Consider the following 18,593-nt stretch of genomic DNA (forward strand, 5'->3'; position numbering starts at 1 on the left):
GTGGTAGCAGATTTGGGATAAGTTTTGCGTATCTTTGCAGTCTGACTTTGTGAAATAAAGCAGGAGATGGGCTAAGCATATAGCACAAGGGATGGAGGTATAAAGACGTTTTTGAATCTTACGCAAAACAATTTCAAATGAATTCACATTCTTCATTGATCGTTGAAACATTCTGGCATTCTGCTCATCACCTACCAGATGAATGTTCTTACGGCTTTTCTCTATATAATTGATTATCCATCTGCATATGTTATACCGATCACAGATGGATGATGAACTTGTATGCATATGTTTATCCATGACCTGAGGGTTAGGTTGGTGGATGTTTGGAAACAAAAGAATGGTACGTTGAGATTGCATGCATATGGTAAGTAGTGAAAAAAAAATTCAGTTCATCTCTGAACGGCCAAATACGTGCATCAAGAATGAAGCTATTTATACTTGTTAGCTAGGAAACTATTAGACTCTAAAAACTCATCAAGATAAAAGGAGGTGTGATCCAAAAATGTAAATACAGCTAGGACCTTCACCCATGCACTACCTTGGTTATTTTATGTCTTTAAGCGTTGCTCCTTGCAAAATGCAAACCAATAACGTAGAAGTGGAAAATGGTCTATTGGAACTTTTATCTTATTTTGTGAGTGAAAAAACATTGTAGTATAGCGCATTGGAAACCAACTAGAAGTGGAGAATGAGGTTGGGAGATTTCACTATCTTATATTACATATGAAGAGTCATTTACTTAACATCGCACCTTGCTAACTAAGAGACAAAGAGTACTGTACGAGTGGCACCTTACAAAGAAGTGTTGAGACTGGATCCGGCCGATACTTCAAAAGTCACTCTATTATTTAAGATTTTGGTAAAGCATTGCGTCTAGCAAATTAAAGAAGTGCAAATAGATGTGTCATTGAAATACTATTAGTTAAATGGTGCGTGTTACAATACACTAATCGTAATTTGAGATTAAGGTTATACGTCATTCCCTCATCCCTCATTCCCCCGTATTACATGATTTTTTTTAAAACAAGCCTTAAAGTCAGCCACACCGGCCTCTATAAAGAAAAAAAAAACTCAAAGATGTGCAATATGGTTTGACAGAAGAATCTTTTGTGATCCACGGATGTTATTTAACTTGAAATCATGCAGTTGACAATTAATTTTACTTTTCTAACTTTATCCATAAAAATAAATTTTTTTGGGTAAGATTCTTAATTAAGAGTGCATGTCAACTGACGTAGCATAAAATCCTCCATATAAAAATGTGTCCTTAAAAAAAAACACATACGATAACTCTTACAACTTTAGCCACACAAACATACTACACTGTACGTGGATATGATATATCCCATTTAACCCATTTTGCATGGACAAATGAGTTAAAGAGATAGTTCCGCATGCACGTACCTTCCTAGGACAACTCATGATCACATATGTGAATTTCATATTATCCTCTTCCTAGCTGGTTCTTGTGGAGTACAATATCACACACAGATCAGGACTCAGGAGTACGATTCAAACAAAACAAAGTCTTAAATAACCCTGTATGAATGGATCTATATATAACTTAGCTGGAGAGTGGTAGATCGATCGTGATATATAGTGAACGATCGATGCAGTTTCAGGGTGGATTCAGATGTTTTAACTTGAAGTTTCTCGGGTGCTCAGATATGAGTGAGAGAGCCAGCACACTGATTCATCCCCCGAAGACAGATTTGGTTGTGCTAGGTTGTTTGAAAGCCAGGGTTCACTCGTTCTGAGTAAAACTGCCAACAGTTCTGCAGACATGGAGTGGGACTGGAAGCCCATTATTTAATATCCCTGACTATTGACTAGTCCTTCTGTCAAATGTCAATCAACATCTCCATGCTTGAGTAAGATCCAACTGTAGTTTTCTTTTGTTTGATTATATCTTAGCTAGAGAAAGGAAACAAGGAATGTCTACTTTTTCTTCACTCTTCGATTAACAGCCGTAAGTTTTAGAGTTACTTAGCTAGTTAGCTACAGCATGTATTATTAATGCATAAGCTTTAGGTGATGTAATGTGGCAAATAACCAAGCTGTTTAATGTACTAGCTTCTGAATTAGGGCAAACTAACTCGTGCCTATGACTTCATAAGCTAATAATCAATTAAGTTGATGATTATCATTATCATCTTCGTGACAGATGATAATTGATAAGGATATGGTTACGTGAACCTTTGTGAAACCCTAAACGTACGGGTGTTTCTTAAATTTCCATACTGTTAGTAAATTACGTATAAACACAATCAATGCTGCCATGCTGGAACTGTTAAGGGTCTGTTAATGTCAAGACATTTTGGTGAAATTCCAACTAGCTTATTGTTTCATGAATATCTGATAAATTGGGAACTATATCGACAAATTTAGACGAATGTGGGTTGTGATGCAACTCATGCAAGGCAAGCCGAAATAATTATCTTCTTGAAAGGTCAGATCTCTATCTAGCTTTGTAATATCATGCATGATCGACATATATGGGGAAGTACATCATCTAGAAATTAACCAAAAAATTAACATGCCTGGTGGGTTCTTGTACGTGTTGAGTGGGTCAGAGAGCGAGAGGTAAAGATAGAGAAGCACATGAGGTTAGGCCAATTGAGCTCACGGGTGAGTGAGAACCTGCAAAGATACAGAACCGTAGATGACATAGACTGATAATTGATAATGATCCAGAAGAGAAGGAGAGGAAGAACAAGAAGAAGAAGAAGATCAAAAGCAGCAGCATGCAAACAAGTAAATACTGATGCAGATAATTAAGTTAGTTGGCGAGACCTCAAGGAAGTCATTCGCAGCCAACAAGCCATTCTGCATAGCAATGATTTCTTTGGAATCTCTCAATCTCTGCACGTGTATTCGTCAGCTCTTCTTAGCTGTCTCTCCTGTCCCTTCCTTTTCCAACTTCACCTTCAACCAGCGCCTCCCATAACTTGATATTAATTCCTCCCCATGCTTCCTCTAAAGAAGCAATGCCTCTTGTTTCCCCTACTTTACTATTTATCAGTTATCTCCTTCGATCAGTACATTAATGTACGTACAGACCTCTTATAGTAAGTGGGTACAATATATATGAAGAGTTAATCTACCATACAATTGGTACAAACAAGCTGGTCTCTATCGTTGCAGTGATCTATATTCTATAATTTATCACTAAGACTTTGCTTATTTACTGATTTCATCATTCGAGACATATTTCAGTGTAAAAAAAAAAGATAAAAGAAGGCAACAACCTATTTAAACTGCATTTCTTCTCTTTTTAAAGATGAGTTCAGATTACCAAGTCACCATGTATGCCATTTCACCCGTCAAGCTCTTTTCAGTTCCAGATCTACCCTAACCCATTCTTTTGCATCTCATACTATAAGTCCCAAAGCCAAAATTAGGTGGATGATCATAGAAATTATTTCTACTAGCTAGCTAGGTCAGTGTAAGCATGTCCTTACTTCCATGACTGTATATTTTTGTATTGATATCATGTTCAATATTAGCTAAACTGAATTAAAATATTCCGTTGATGAGTTACAAAAATTGAGAAATTGTTCGTGGTCCTGTTGAATATGTATCAATCATCAAATGCTTGATCAGGTTGAGAACAAACATACAGGAGTAGCTTAAATTTCACCATATATACATTCAGTTCTTAAAGGCAGACAAATCTACTCGCCATATTGATTGCTCATGATATCTTGAGCTATATAAAAACAATCCATAACATTAACAAACCAAGTTCATTACAAGTAACCAATAATTAAATGGAGTATAGAACGTACACCATCATTTACATTAAAGCCTCGATCCTCAATAAGTTCCCAAGTCAATACAATCATCAATCACTATTCATTGCATGCATATTCAACCATGCCAATCATTGCCAAGATCCTCACTATCTCCTTTTGTAATTACTTACTGCATCAGAACCGATCAGAGTTCTGGAAGTGTTCTGCATATATGTGCAAGTATCGTATATGGAGTCCCACTACTCAACTGTATATTTGAAAATGACAATGCCATCTATCGGTTTATTATGGCTATGGGAAGAACATGATGACCTGACAACACGATGAAGTTAACAGATACATATTTAGAGGCAGATTAAAGAGATATATGCCGGCCGATACACAATGGAATCAGATTATGTGACGAAGTATACGTCCAAAGTAGATTCTGAAGAATTAAACGAAAATAAAAGGATACATCAATTTACAATGAGACAACGGTCACTAGCTAAAGGACAAAAGTTGCTTGACAAAAAAAAAATTCCTAGCTAGTAGCTATCATTTTTAAAAAGAAAAAAAAACAGCAGTGTATATAGGTGCCAACGAAATATCTACAATATGGTCGTAGAAATAGCTTTAAAAAAATTGATCGATGAAGTGTTCATCTGTAAAATGGTCGAAAAAGATGGATTCGGGACCTGATTTCTCAAAATTGATCCTATTATTTCAGTTTTGTTCTAGAAAAAATAGGTAAATTCATCCATGACCAGAAGAGGCTTATATTATATATATATCGACTTGAAACTACAAATATCAAAGGCAAAAGACTCCTTATAATTGCGACAAGTAGCCTTCATTGTGAATGAGCTAATGACTTCCAACTATTTTGATCAAACCCATTGAACAGGTGATATAAGTCGCCTACTCGCCTAAGTACCTCGATCAGTTGGTCTTGATGACTTGGTGTACAAGAGAGTACAATCAAGAATTAAAAAAAAAATCATCGATAATAAGTTTGAGAGTTTGAGTAAGAGCGAAAAGATCAAGTAGTTATCCCCTTGACCTTGCTGTTAGGAATGCAAATTTTAATAGACGACGCGGAGGTCCGAAACCCATACGCAAAACCTTAGAGAACAAAACTGGGGTCGAGTTTTCTGGACATTTAGATAACTGGCTAACAAGTTTTAAAAGTTTTGGCCCAGAAATGGCATCTCCAAGCCAATATTATTGTCTGCCATTTCCAACATGCATGCCATTATAAACCTTTATAAACGGTTCCTCAATTGTTTATGTATCATCCTTAGCATTCTCTCCATGTTAGTAGAGCCCAGAGGTCCAATCTAGAATGGATATACGTATTGTGTTTGGATTGATAAGAATAACCCCAGAAAGATTATCATCACCATTTCATTGATTCAATAGATTTTGTTCTAAACTTTTAATTACTGGTTTAAGATGTATTGTTTTCAATATTCTTGCCTTCTTGGCCTCATCAAATCTTAGGGGGTTGTATTCAACTCTGATTTCAAATGATTCTGATTGATTTATTATAATTAATGGATTCTGAAAATCCATAGATTATTTCAACTCCACATAGATTCAGTCAGATTTCATTGTATTGTATTTACCAGATTTGTCTTGATTTGCTTGGATTTCACAAGTGCATGTATGATTTTTATATTATTATTAAATAATAAAATATAGAACATAGAGAATTAATAAGTTGGTTTTCTTTTTTAACAGGCTGCATACTCATCAATTCCAACCTCATTGTCATCATAGTCTTCATGATCCCTCTCATTCGCATTGTCTTCATTACTTTCATTCGCATTGCCTTTAATATCATTGTTATCTTTTTGACTTTCATTATCACCATTCTGTGGTCTATCTTCCCACATAGCTTCAGCAATATTAAGTCTCCAAGCATTAGCCTCTGCTCTTTGTTGTAGTTGACTTTGAAAAAGTAGTTCAAGATTCTCGTTTTCCATATCAAGTTCTTCATCATTTTCTATTTCAGGAGAAATTCATCGGAACGACATTCTTTATGCATACATGTTAAGCAATAACAAACATTCATATGTATTGATTTGAGCAATTAAAATAAAACACATGATTAAGAACATAAAAATTTTCGGTCTTATTGAGAGAGAGAGAGAGAGAGATAATACATCAAAATCTCATGTCTAGATGCTTGATTTCTAACAAGCATGATATAGTGTAAAAATACTTCAAAATCCAACAAAATCAACTAATAAATGAAATCATTCAAAATCAATCGATTTTTGAATACCACCAGAATTCATAGGAGTTTTTGAAATCTTAATTGAATACCTTGAGATTTCAATGGATTGTTTAAAATCTTAATTGAATACCACAAGATTTCAAAAGATTCTTCAAATACAAGAAAATCCTATAGAATCCTAATTGAATACACCCCTCTTAATTTAACTACCCCATGCCAGAAACAACCATGCATATGTCATGCTTTGATACATAAACAGTCATTTGCTTTGGTAGTTGTGTGCCTTTCAGTGCCTGGTCAGGCTTGAAAGTTATTGATATCTTCAAAAGGGTTAGCTGGATTTTTGTGGACACTTGATTCAAACATTGAAAGTGAGTCCCCTGGTAGTAGAATTAGGTTTTTCACATAACTTAGTGTTACGAGCTGTTCTATTCAACAAAGTGAAGCAGCAAATCTGGACTACAACAAACAATATCTCTACTGCATTTATGTAGTTGAAATGTATGACTTAGTAGTTTCTAAGTTTCACACATAGCTCTACTATTGTACTACCCATTCACACTTAGCTATAGGTTAATTTGTACTGTTATAAATTTCCTCTAATTTGGAGAAGAATGCATCTGGGAATTATACCATACCAATCAACATGGTATCAGAGCAATTCTGCTCTTGAGACCGATACCCATAACCATATTCCGCTGCCAAAAATACCAAGAAGAAGAACTTTGTTTCTATTTCTTCCCAGTACCCTGAAATATTACCCATACCAGTACACCCTTGAAGAACCTTGTTTCTTCATCTAACCCAATATTTATACCAGTACCAGAAGAGCTCTACTTCACCTTACTCAATACCCAGATCGTACCAAACTCAAGCTTGTAATCGAGCACGAGTTCAAACCCATATTTGAATATGTTTCCCATTTACCCATCACCAAGTTTTTTGCTCAAAGATTGAGCAGAAGCTCGTCCCAGAAAACACCCGGAACAATTTCTGTTCTTCTCTTATCAGTACCCATACAATACCAAAAAAAAAAATCACAATCAATTGATCAAAATCTGATCTTGATTTTCTTTATGTTCTTCAATACCCAAACTAGATTGTGGTGCCGCCATCGCAGCACCTCTAGACGCAGCTCCATCAAACTCTGATCGGAACGCCGTCAATTTTAGGTCGTTTCAACCGCAAGTCTCAGTTCAATCTGGCTCATATTGAGCCTTTGGTTGGCCACGATTTTTCTGAAACGGCAATCTAGATACTTCGACAATGTTACTTGGTTCTATTTCAGAGTTGGGCTCATAAATATCATGAATTTCAGACACATGGTTAATAATTACCTTTGGATCATCCTCAGGGAGCATTGGTGTTGATGGGGTATTGGAAAGGGGGAAATAATCTCTCTTTGGTGATTTTGGAGTTGGTTGATCAGCTTCTGATGTAGGTGACTGGGATGACTGGTTACTCCTTTCAGCTTCTGATGTGGGTGACTGGTTACTCCTTTCATCATTTTCATGTTCGATTCTTGTCACTGAAGTATCTTCATGTACTTGATCAACCATGGGAAATGAGGCGCCCAAGAAATCCCCTAAAGACTGCTCTTCCTTAGTTTTACTCTCCCCCTGAAGTGGAGTCGTCGGGGAAAAATATAGCTCATGTTCACAAAATGTAACATCCATGGAAACATATGAACTTTTTCGAAATGGGGTTATAACACCGGTAACCTTTCTGAGTGGAAGCATAACCGATGAAGACACACTTTTCAGCACAAGCATCCAACTTAGTCCTCTGAGTGCGTTGAATATGTACATATGCTACACAACCAAAAACCTTTGGGTCAAGGGCATGTGTAGGTGGTAAAGGCAAATAGCTTGCAAGAGCTTGAATTGGTGTTTTTGGTAGTGGAGAATTTTCTTTGGATGTGGACTGAAGGGCTTGTGTAGGTAGTCTATTTATGAGGTATGCAGTAGTGAGAATAGCATCACCCCATAAATATTCAGGCATATGAGCTCCAATCAACATGGAGCGAGCAACTTCAAGAATATGGCGATTCTTTCGTTCTGCCACACCATTTTGCTGAGGGGTTCGAGGACAAGTGGTTTAATGAATAATGCCATGTGTAGCTAGATATTGGTGAAAGAGATGACTTACATATTCTCCACCATTATCTGTTCGAAAGACTTTGATAGGCTTTTGAAATTGAGTTTGAATCATGACATGAAAAGTCTGAAATACTGAAAAAACTTCACTTTTATTTCGTATCAAGTAAATCCAACTCATCCTGGTGCAATCATCAACAAATAGGATAAACCATTTCATTCCTATGTGTGTTGGTGGACCAGGCCCTCAAACATCAGAATGAACAAGATCAAATGGGGATACACTTCTAGTCGAGCTCAATGGATAGCTCACACGGTGACTCTTTCCCAAAATGCAAGTGTTGCATTTAAAGTCTGATGGCTTATGATGCTGAAATAATAAAGGAAAAAGAATTTGGAGATAACTAAATGATGGATATCCCAATATTGTCATTCCAAATAAAGTACAGGATGCTCTAGCGGATCCTAATTGGACCAAAGCTATGGAAGAGGAAATGGAAGCCTTGCAAAAGAATCATACATGGGAACTAGTGCCAAAGCCAGCAGGGAAGAGAACAGTCGGATGCAGATGGATCTATACCTTGAAGTACGCGATTGATGGTACACTGGATAGATACAAAGCCAGGTTAGTTGCTAAAGGATATACCTAGACATATGGCATTGATTATCAGGAGACCTTTGCACCAGTATCCAAGATGAATACTTTTCGAGTACTGCCGTCATTAGCAGCTAACCTAGATTTGCCTCTAAAGCAATTTGACGTAAAAAATGCTTTCATGCATGGGGACCTCAAAGAAGAAGTCTATATGGATCTACCTCCTGGCTATTCTCTACCTTCACAAGCAAGAATGGTGTGCAAGTTGAAGAAGTCTCTTTATGGACTAAAGCAATCACTGAGGGCGTGGTTTGGAAGATCCAGTCAATCTATGAAACAATTTGGTTACAAACAAAGTAACTCTGACCATACATTGTTTCTGAAGCACTATAAAGATAAACTTATCGCACTTATCATTTATGTGGATGATATGATTGTGACAGGTAATGACCCAGAGAAAATGAATAGACTTCAAGAGCATCTTTCATCTGTTTTTGAGATGAAAGATCTTGGAGGACTGAAATACTTCTTGGGTATTGAGGTGGCTAGATCAAGTGAAGGCATTTTCCTATCTCAGAGGAAGTATGTGGTTGACTTACTCATGGAGACTGGTTTGCTAGCATGTAAACCTGCAGATACACCTATGGGGCAAAACCACAAATTAGCAGAATATTCAAACCAAGTGCATACTAACAAAGAGAGATATCAAAGGTTAGTAGGAATGCTCATTTATCTCTCACATACCCAACCTGATATTGCATATGTTGTAAGCGTTGTAAGTTAATTTTTGCATGCACCAAGTGAAGATCACATGGATGCAGTGTACATAATTTTGAGGTATTTGAAGGCTAATCCAGGTAAAGGGATCATGTTTTCAAAGAATAAGCACATGGAAATAGCTGGATACACATATGCAGATTGGGCTGGCTCTATCACTGATAGAAGGTCTACTTCTGGTTACTTTACTTTTGTGGGAGGTAACTTGGTCACATGGAGAAGTAAGAAGCAAAAGGTGGTTGTTAGATCCAGTGCAGAAGCTGAGTATAGAGGAATGGCTCATGGACTATGTGAAATGTTGTGGCTTCGTCATTTGATGAAAGAGTTGGGATTCAAACCCGAGAATGCTATGAATTTGTATTGTGACAACAAAGCAGCCATCGACATAGCACACAATCTAGTTCAACATGACAGAACAAAACATGTTGAAGTTGATCGACATTTCATCAAGGAGAAGTTGGAAGCTAAAATCATTAACATGCCACATATACGCACTGAAGATCAACTCGCAGATATTTTGACCAAAGCTGTTTCTGTTAAAGTGTTCCGCAACTCACTAGACAAGTTGGGTATGTGAGACATTTACTCCCCAACTTGAGGGGGAGTGTTACGAGCTGTTCTATTCAACAATGCATCTGGGAATTATACCATACCAATCAACACTTAGGCCACATGTTGCATTTTCACTTGTTTTCCAGGCAGTCAGAAAGAAAAAACAGTCACTGATATCTCCCTGATTTCATTACTAAACACAATTTGATCTTTGGGCTTATGTACATTCAGAACTAACTTATCACTACTCATTTTTTCTTAAAACTTGTAGTAAAATTGATTCTCAAAGATCAAAGGTGATATGCTATTTAAAGGATAGCGCTTATTGTTTCTCTTAGTAAATTTAGTGACAGTGATACTACTCACTGTCTTGTATATATTTAATAACAAAAGGCTTAAATAATTCACTATAATATTAGGAAACTGATATTCACGTTTGGCAAGAAAGCATTAAGACATGGCTAAAATGTGATTTATAAGGTGTCTACCTAAATCTAACTCCGTCTGGCAATATTGACTTGTGATATGACATAACAAATGACTGAAACAGCAAACCCATTATGCTGGAAATTGACTTGTGATTGTGAATACTATAATTCCACTTGGAAAGTGGATTTTCTCTGTTGAGGTGGCTAATTGGCTATATAGAAAGAAGTAATCTTTACACACACAAGAGGTCATATATTAAGCTTTAATAATATGGAAAACCCACTTAATCTTGTCTGATACATAGTGGAGACACCATAATTACCAATCTTAATCCCAACTTCCAACAATAAACTCGTTCATCCCTTCCTCTATATAATCAACTAACAAATCAGCTAGGAAACCATCTCCTCCACACAAACACCTGCCTCTTAGATTCTCTTCGTCTACTTACATTTTGGCTAGCTTCTAGACACATTTCAAACTAGGAAGTACCACACCTTACTAACCCCCTTCTTAGAAATCAAAGTGACACATACATTCATGATCATCTACAAAACTTTTGCAATGAAGGTGGTAGCAGTAATATTTTTGGTGTTGATGATGATGGCAAGCTCTTGCTTGGGAGCACCAAGTAGAGCTATGCTGGGAGGAATATATGGACAAGAGCAGCGGCACCACCGCGGTGAAAGCACCAAAATACGGTGGAGAGGAGCAATTTTAAGTACACCGCAAGCCGTATGGATAACCACCAAATCGACAACCATCACAGCATACCTAGACAATTTTACAATGATCCAAGTGGCTCTTCTCCGGGAGACGGTGATGGTGGAAATGGGCGATGAAAGGTGGGGATTAGCATCCGATGAATACCTGCTTGGACTCCGCTACTGTCCTATAAATCTAAGCTCTTCTTTGCATATACTTGCCTTTGTAATCCTCTGGATATATAGCTAATATAAGGAAGTGGGAAACAGTATGTGCAAATTTGCTGAAAATGAATGTTTCCATTTCGTTGTTCAGAGGTCCTGCTGTTTTACCTTATGACATCTAGAGTTAGATTCCATAAAATTTGATCTCAAAGTCCCCCAAGCTAATGAGCAGTAGATGATTCAAATCATGTTCAGAAACATAAAAAATGAGAACCTTGCTAGCTAAATAGTAGGAAGTAATGGAAACATAAACCACCCGCCCTCCACAGGCCATGCAAGTAATTTTATGAGCTCAATGGCAACGATGATCTTGCTCAGTATCGTATTCTGGAAAGACAAGGCTTCTTAAGCCAAAAGGAACACTCAATACAGAACACAGAAATGCACTAACAAGCAGTAGATTCAGGGTCAAACAATCAACAGCCCATCACACCTATAAATTCTAAGCATCTACAAGTTTGTCCAGCAACAACGTTTGCAAGTTACCCAAAAGTAAATCCTAGAAAAGACATGCATCAATGCCAAATATAACCCCTTTTGTCTGAAATATTTATCTAGTTTCCAACGGGATTCAAAAAGAAAATTCGACCCACTCGGGCTGACAGCCTGAATTCTGTATTCATATTTTCTGGGGACCTGAGAACAGGATGTTAATGAGAAGCTTGTTAATACCAATAGAGACTTTTTACAAGTAAAGTAGTCCTGACTATGGAGTTGCTGCAGCAGAGAATTTCAAGAACGGTTCTTCTTTCTCACATACTTTATGATCCGGTCCGATGAAGCACCTTTGCTTTCAGCAGGGAGTATGGCAGGGGTACACTTTTTACCACGCTGCTTTGGATATTCAGCAGGGAGTATGGCAGGGGAACACTTTTTACCACGCTGCCTTGGATATGGATGTTTCTTTGCCAGCTCACGGACTCGGTATATCAGTGACTTTGGTAGATGCATGTCATTCTCATCCTTTTCTTCAAGCTGTATTGAGCCACATCACACCAGTATTAGTTGACATGACATTTTCTATAAACCCCAACTGGCATGAAATTACTAGTAGAGTGAACTTGCCTCTTTCTTCAGTTTCCTGCTACAGCAATTTTTCAGAAGATTTCTCCATTTGTCCTGTAACATACACAAGTAGTGAATCAAAAGAGATGATATAACAAAAGAAAACTGTTGAAATTAAAACTAAGTTTCTCCCAAATTCACAAAAGATGGAGAAAGCCAGTTAAAATGTGGACTGCAGATTGCAAATGAGTCAGTTCACGTGGCCTGTCCAAAATTCAGCACAACATGTTGATTGGCAGTTCAAGTTGGAAAACTGGCCTTCTCCATTTTTTGTAGATATGGAAAGATCATATTCTTTTTCTTTTTCTTTTTGGTAGAAACCATTAGTATACCCTGAGATCCATAGGCGTACGATGAGAAAAAGATGTAAATAGAAGCCTCTGTATGCGTGTCCATTGTGCAACTCCATGCTCAGAAATACCATCAACCAATGCCATCACCTCAGAGATATCCCACATCCTTTGATGCTTTCTTCGATCATGCTTTTTAGATCTTTTCCTTTCCAGAATCTCATCATCAGACTCAGAGTTAACAGGATGATGCGTCCTTTGATTATTCCTTGTAGATCTTCTCCTTGTCGCAGTTTCATTAGCAGACTCAGAGTTTGTAGGTTGATGCTTCCTTCTATCATGCTTTTTGGATAGCTTCGTGGTCAACGTTTCATCTTCAGACTTGGATTTAATAGGTTGATTATTCCCTTGATCATGCTTTTCTCGTATCGTCACTCTCACAATTTCATCTTCAGACTCAGATGTAATGGGTTGAAATTCAGTCGGAATTGCCTGTGCCAAAAAAAACAATTCTGAAACTAATTAGAAATCATGCAAAAAGAAGAGCCAAGGCAACAATTGTTGGAGAAATACTTTGGGATGCCTTTCTTGATCTGATTCTGACTCATATATTTATGTTTTAAGTTAATGTACATCAGGGCAGCAGTGCAATCAGTGCAACAAGAACACTTCTACCCAGATGGTACCTCAGAATTTATCACCAATGCTTTGGCTGTACCTAGACAGGGACCCCCAGAATCGATAAAATAAAGCTACAGAAAGGCAGTAGCACATTCTCACACACAGGAGATGCAAAATTAACCTGGGTCTCACCAAAAGTACTGCCAGCTGAGATATAGACTCATCTTCAGCAGATAGTCATGACACAGATAATCTCACATATTTCCATGCAATGTCACAGAAACAACAGAACCATACTACCGTTAAACTTAGCAATTTATTAATCTACTGTTAACTTGACATGACAAGACAAATAAGAGGAACACAGATACAGAGACACCAAACAAATAGAAGTATCAGAGAGGAAGAAAACAGTTCCCTATTTCTGTCCTAAGTTTTACTGGAAGAAAGATAAGAAGGATTGGATTTCCCTACAACAAACTATCACCTGCTTCTTTGGACGTGCTATCCGTATCTTGAATTCAGACAGTGTTAGATTATCTGAAATTGAATCCTCCTCGGGAACTGATGACAATGTCCTTGGTCTTGTAAGAAGTTTACTCTGAGATCTAGCATGCGAGCACTGATCATCTGTAGCAGCAGGATGAGAAATGTTATCACTTGCCACAAAATTTTTTGCTTTCCTTTTTGAAGAATTTTCAACGAATCTCTTAGTCTTAGGCAGTCTTCTCTTCTTAATAATGGCACCAATTTTGTTTGCTTCAACAGAACTCTTGTCAATTTCACTGGAACATAATCCATTTCCTAAAGGTTTCCGATAATTATCCAACTCTTTAAGATTTTGAAAACTGAATGAACTAGGCTGCGTACTTCCTTCAACTGGTGTCTGACGTCGTTTTTTCTGCCTGAGGTCACAAAGAAACTTATGAGGTGATTCCTTGGGCTGAGAATGATTTTTGCACTCAAAATCTTGAATTGTCACCGTTGACGATTCAGAAACTCCTACAACACTATTACTACTGCCACTTAACCCTGGGGACCGACTATCAGTGTTTCCACAATGTGATCTTTCATGAGGACCAAATTCCAGCACAGTATCTTTCCCTGTAAATCCAATATCTGCAGATGGAAAAAGACAATACAATAAAATAGAGAACGAAATCATATCAGATCTGACCACTTTTAGCCATCACAATAAAGAAAACGATGGTAAAAATTTCCACCTAGAAGAAAATCATCACATGGACTTGCAAGGCCATTTGTTGCATGAATATCCTCCACTTCTTCAACTTCATCCAGCAATCCATCAAGAACCTACTAAAACTATCTCATCAAAGGAGCAATCACGTATGGAAGCAAATAAAAACTGTAATACAGCCAAAATTTCTCTAATCAATGGCATATCAAATATAATGCATCAAAATACAAAATGTGGGATGAAACTGAAGTTGGAGCTGATTTCTGGAAAGACAATGCTGAGGGTAATTCTTGACAAGAACTCTAATTGAGCCATGTAGTTAGGTACATACTCCAAGTTCTAATTCATAGTCTCCTTGGCGAGGATGAGCAGAACGCAACCCGCGAGGATGAGCAGAATGACGCCCACCTAAAAAAAACCAGAAAGTACAACGCATTAGAACGATATCAACTTAACGCAATGAATTTCCAATGTCCAAAAAGGAGAGAGTTCAATAATTAACATGGATCTTTTGAAAAGACTAAATTTAGTTTTTGTTCTATATTCACAGAATGAGAGTTCATTACATGGAGGTCCAAAATGTTTACTTTTTAAATTTATATAATTTTATTATATATTATTTAGGTTTCCATACAAATGGTGAAAGGAAATTCAATCTAGGGTTCAAAGGTCAGGAGGCTAACTAAACGATGTTAGATTTGTTTAAAAGGATGAACCCACAAGATACTCCCATGTAAATTCACTTTGACATTGTAAATGGTAACATTTATTAAGTAATACCAATAAATGTATTACCAGTGAATGTATTTAGTCCATAGTCAAATCCAGAAGCAAAATCATCAAAGCTCAAGCATTTTTCTACATTCTCTTTGCCAAAACACAAGACACCATCTACTGTAACAAATTCTGTTTTAGGTTCTGCTAGTAAGTGCTCAATCGTCTCAGATTCATCATCCAGTGCAGGAGCAAAAGATTCTTCAAATCTCACCTGCAAAGAAAAATATGGAAGATATGATACATGTTGTAATTCCAAAGAAAAATAAATTACAGATCCTACCACCTAAATAATGAGAGTGCCTAGAAGCAGTTTATAGAAGTATTAATAATTCTCACCCTTTGGGATTTCATGTTGACAAAGTTCTTACACAACTGAGCTTTGTGATCCATTTCATGCTACAGTTTGTACAGTTGACCCTACAATTCAAAGCATCTATCAGTTCTCATTGTATTCCCTCAGCCATACAGATTCAAATGATCAAACATCACCATGGCATATAAATTGCATTAAGAGGATCAAAGTCGTGTACAACTGTACTTATAGCTTGCACATGTCCGTAAATCTTTTATCATTTTACACAATCAGGCCGGATGCTTTGTTCTGATATGCAGTTCATTTCATATAGCAAAGATTATACAACGTTCTGTATTCATTTCATAATTAACACATTCCTATTGAGGATTTATAATGTGGCTGCATTACCACCTCCGGATCGATAATCGCTGTCTTGCTACTTCTACACTACAACATATTGATCCACCAGCTTACGTATTTAAAAAAATTAATAAATCTCAAGCATAACTTGGTAAAATCACATTAGCACCATCTACATTTAGCATTTTTCTCAAGGAACAAAAAAATGAGTTTCTATTCATACCTCCAAAAACGGTATTTAGACCTCTTTACTCAGTAGACCTCTATTTTGCTTCTATAGATACTTAACATACTATTTAGACCTCTAAAATTTTCTTAAAAGGGTAAATTCAATAAACAGTACCTCAACTATTGATCATTCTAACTTTTAGTACCTCACATTTGAAAACTATCACATTGGTATCTCAAGTTTCTATTTCAGATTAATTTGTGTTCATTCCGTCAATTAACACCGCTAGTGGCTTTATTTCCTACCAAATTTTAAGGGCATTTCGTCACTTTATTTTCCACTGATTTCATTTGGTTTATAGCCAACATTTTTATACCACTCAAATTAACCAATTGTTATATAAGCATTTTCTTTTATTTTTGAAACATTTAAATGACTATGATAGAGTTTTTGAGCATATTATTATAATAATATGGTTGTTGGTTGATGAGCATATACAATATGAAATATATGTTGGTTTATTTTATAATTACAAACTTTAGCTTGTTTGTAATAGTGTGGTAAATGAATAATGCTTATTAATTTTATAATGAAATGATATGAATTAATTAACTTTTTTTATAAAAAAATAGAAGTTGAAATTAGAGGAAAATGAAAGATGCAATCAAAAAATAATGATGTGACAAAAATGTCCTTAAAATTGGTGGGAGATGAAGCCACAAACGATGTTAATTAATGGAATGAACTAAAATGAAGTTGAAATAAAAACTTGAGATACCAATGTTTTAGTTTTCAAATATGAGGTACTAAAAATTGAAATGACCAATAATTGAGGTATTAGTTGTTGAATTCTCCCTTCTTAAAATGCCAATTATCTAATTTGATATATCAATCATACTACTATCTATTAATTTTTTTCATACTCTATTTCAAATTTATTTATTATATACAATTCGAAAATTGCATAATAATCACACAAACTATCTTCTTCAATTAATTCAATCACTCTTCCACTCGTTTTCTAAATTCATAATAAAATAGTAAATTATATTTTCATTCATTGATAGTAACATCAACGTATATGAAATATTTTAACCTCTAATTAATGAGTTTTGTTCATCAACATATATGAAATATTCTAACTTCTAATAAACAAGTTGTTTTTTAGCTCAAATCGAAGTTTATGAGAAATTCTAGATAGTTATATAGTATATATATTAAATCGTCCACATTTAATTTGATGTTTATCAACTACATTAATTTTTTGACTAATAATGTTTATCAAAAAAGAAGGTAATCAATTAAATCATTTAATACAATTTGATATCCTTTTTGAATTGTCTAGTAATAAATATAAATAATAATTATCTATATTTAAATTTTATAATAGATCAGTAAAGAATTATTTTTCTTTTTATATTTTGATTGTTATATGTTTTTTAGTAATTTCATATGTATTGACTAAGTCAAAATTATTTAAGAGAAATAATAAAGGTCCAAGTCCCATTTTGGGAAAATGGTATGAATAGAAGCTCCCAACAAAAAAATCTGACAGGTACAGAAAAGGAGATCCAAAAGGCAAAAGCTCCGATTCGTTAATTCAGAAGTAATTATGCTAATTATCATAGAAAAAAATTACAGCACAACGATTCATGTTATCATTGTCCGGTTAATTATCACAAGGCTAGGGACAAAAATGGAAACAACAAACTCGGACAGCTAATCAGTTCAATCAAGTCGGCAAGATCATACAACTCTAAGTAACAATCAAACCACTAAGCTTTGTCTCGTCAGTTGTACAAGACAAAAGCCTGAACAGATCGGAAGATGAATAGTACCTGATCACGGAGCATCGGAACAACCTAGCGGAGCTGAACGAGCGGCGATCCGCGAAAACCGTGCTGGAAAATCAAAACGAGAATGAAGATCTGAGGGACGAGATCGAGAGAGAAGGAACAAGAGAGAGGGTGGAGATCTGACCTCGGAGGGTGACTCAGCGCTCGAGAGAGAGAGAGAGAGAGAGAGGCGTCAGAGATTTTCGTGCGAATGTTCGAAACCGAGAGGCTCAAAACCGCCAAAAAGGGACACGAAACGAAAATGAAAGAGGTTTAGGGGGTGCGTTTGGGCATTTTTAGATTGTTTTCTTTTAATTTTTTATGATCCCTTCGGGTTGGGAGTCCAAACCCGGATGGGAGGGATGGAGGGCGGCGACACGTGGAGGACATTCAAACGGGGTAGTTGCGGCTCGTGCTGATCCACGTTACGGCCATGACGGCGTTAAACGGGAACAATTAATATAATTTTTCTAATATTTGGGTGTGATTAGCGAGGCGTGTCCATCGGAATGTGTGGGATTAGCGAGATTTTTTTTTCACTGCCCAAGTAAAATTGCAGTCAAATATTGCTGACACGAGTTGATCTACCGTCAGTGGGTTGTATCTAGACGACTTGCAACTCTGTA

At 36.3% G+C, this 18,593-nt stretch overlaps 1 protein-coding gene across 2 annotated transcripts; it reads right to left on the minus strand.

Annotated features, from left to right (window-relative positions):
* Nucleotides 1-11,654: 11,654 nt before the first annotated feature.
* On the minus strand, nt 11,655-18,244 carry LOC126798362 (uncharacterized). 2 transcript variants are annotated; one of them, XM_050525310.1, is made up of 10 exons: nt 18,113-18,244; nt 17,971-18,033; nt 15,645-15,725; nt 15,327-15,519; nt 14,863-14,939; nt 14,557-14,647; nt 13,821-14,452; nt 12,755-13,204; nt 12,423-12,476; nt 11,655-12,332 (listed from the first exon to the last, which is right to left on the minus strand). In XM_050525310.1, the coding sequence occupies exons 3-10, from the start codon at nt 15,696-15,698 to the stop codon at nt 12,090-12,092; spliced, it is 1,794 nt and encodes a 597-aa protein (XP_050381267.1). In that variant the 5' UTR covers nt 15,699-15,725; nt 17,971-18,033; nt 18,113-18,244; the 3' UTR covers nt 11,655-12,089. The 2 variants fall into 2 exon arrangements, with proteins under 2 accessions (XP_050381267.1, XP_050381268.1); XM_050525311.1 differs by lacking the exon at nt 11,655-12,332 and having other exon boundaries at nt 12,744-13,204.
* Nucleotides 18,245-18,593: the final 349 nt, after the last annotated feature.

The sequence above is a fragment of the Argentina anserina genome, chromosome 6 (genome assembly GCF_933775445.1).
Source record: "Argentina anserina chromosome 6, drPotAnse1.1, whole genome shotgun sequence".
Lineage (NCBI taxonomy): Eukaryota > Viridiplantae > Streptophyta > Magnoliopsida > Rosales > Rosaceae > Argentina > Argentina anserina.

Coding starts and splice junctions, on each gene's coding strand:
- LOC126798362 (XM_050525310.1), bottom strand. CDS start 15,698: ATGGATCACAAAGCTCAGTTGTGTAAGAACTTTGTCAACATGAAATCC. Junction 14,453..14,556: donor ATGTGATGATTTTCTTCTAG/GTGGAAATTTTT, acceptor TTCCATCTGCAG/ATATTGGATTTACAGGGAAA. Junction 12,333..12,422: donor GCAGGAAACTGAAGAAAGAG/GCAAGTTCACTC, acceptor GGCTCAATACAG/CTTGAAGAAAAGGATGAGAA.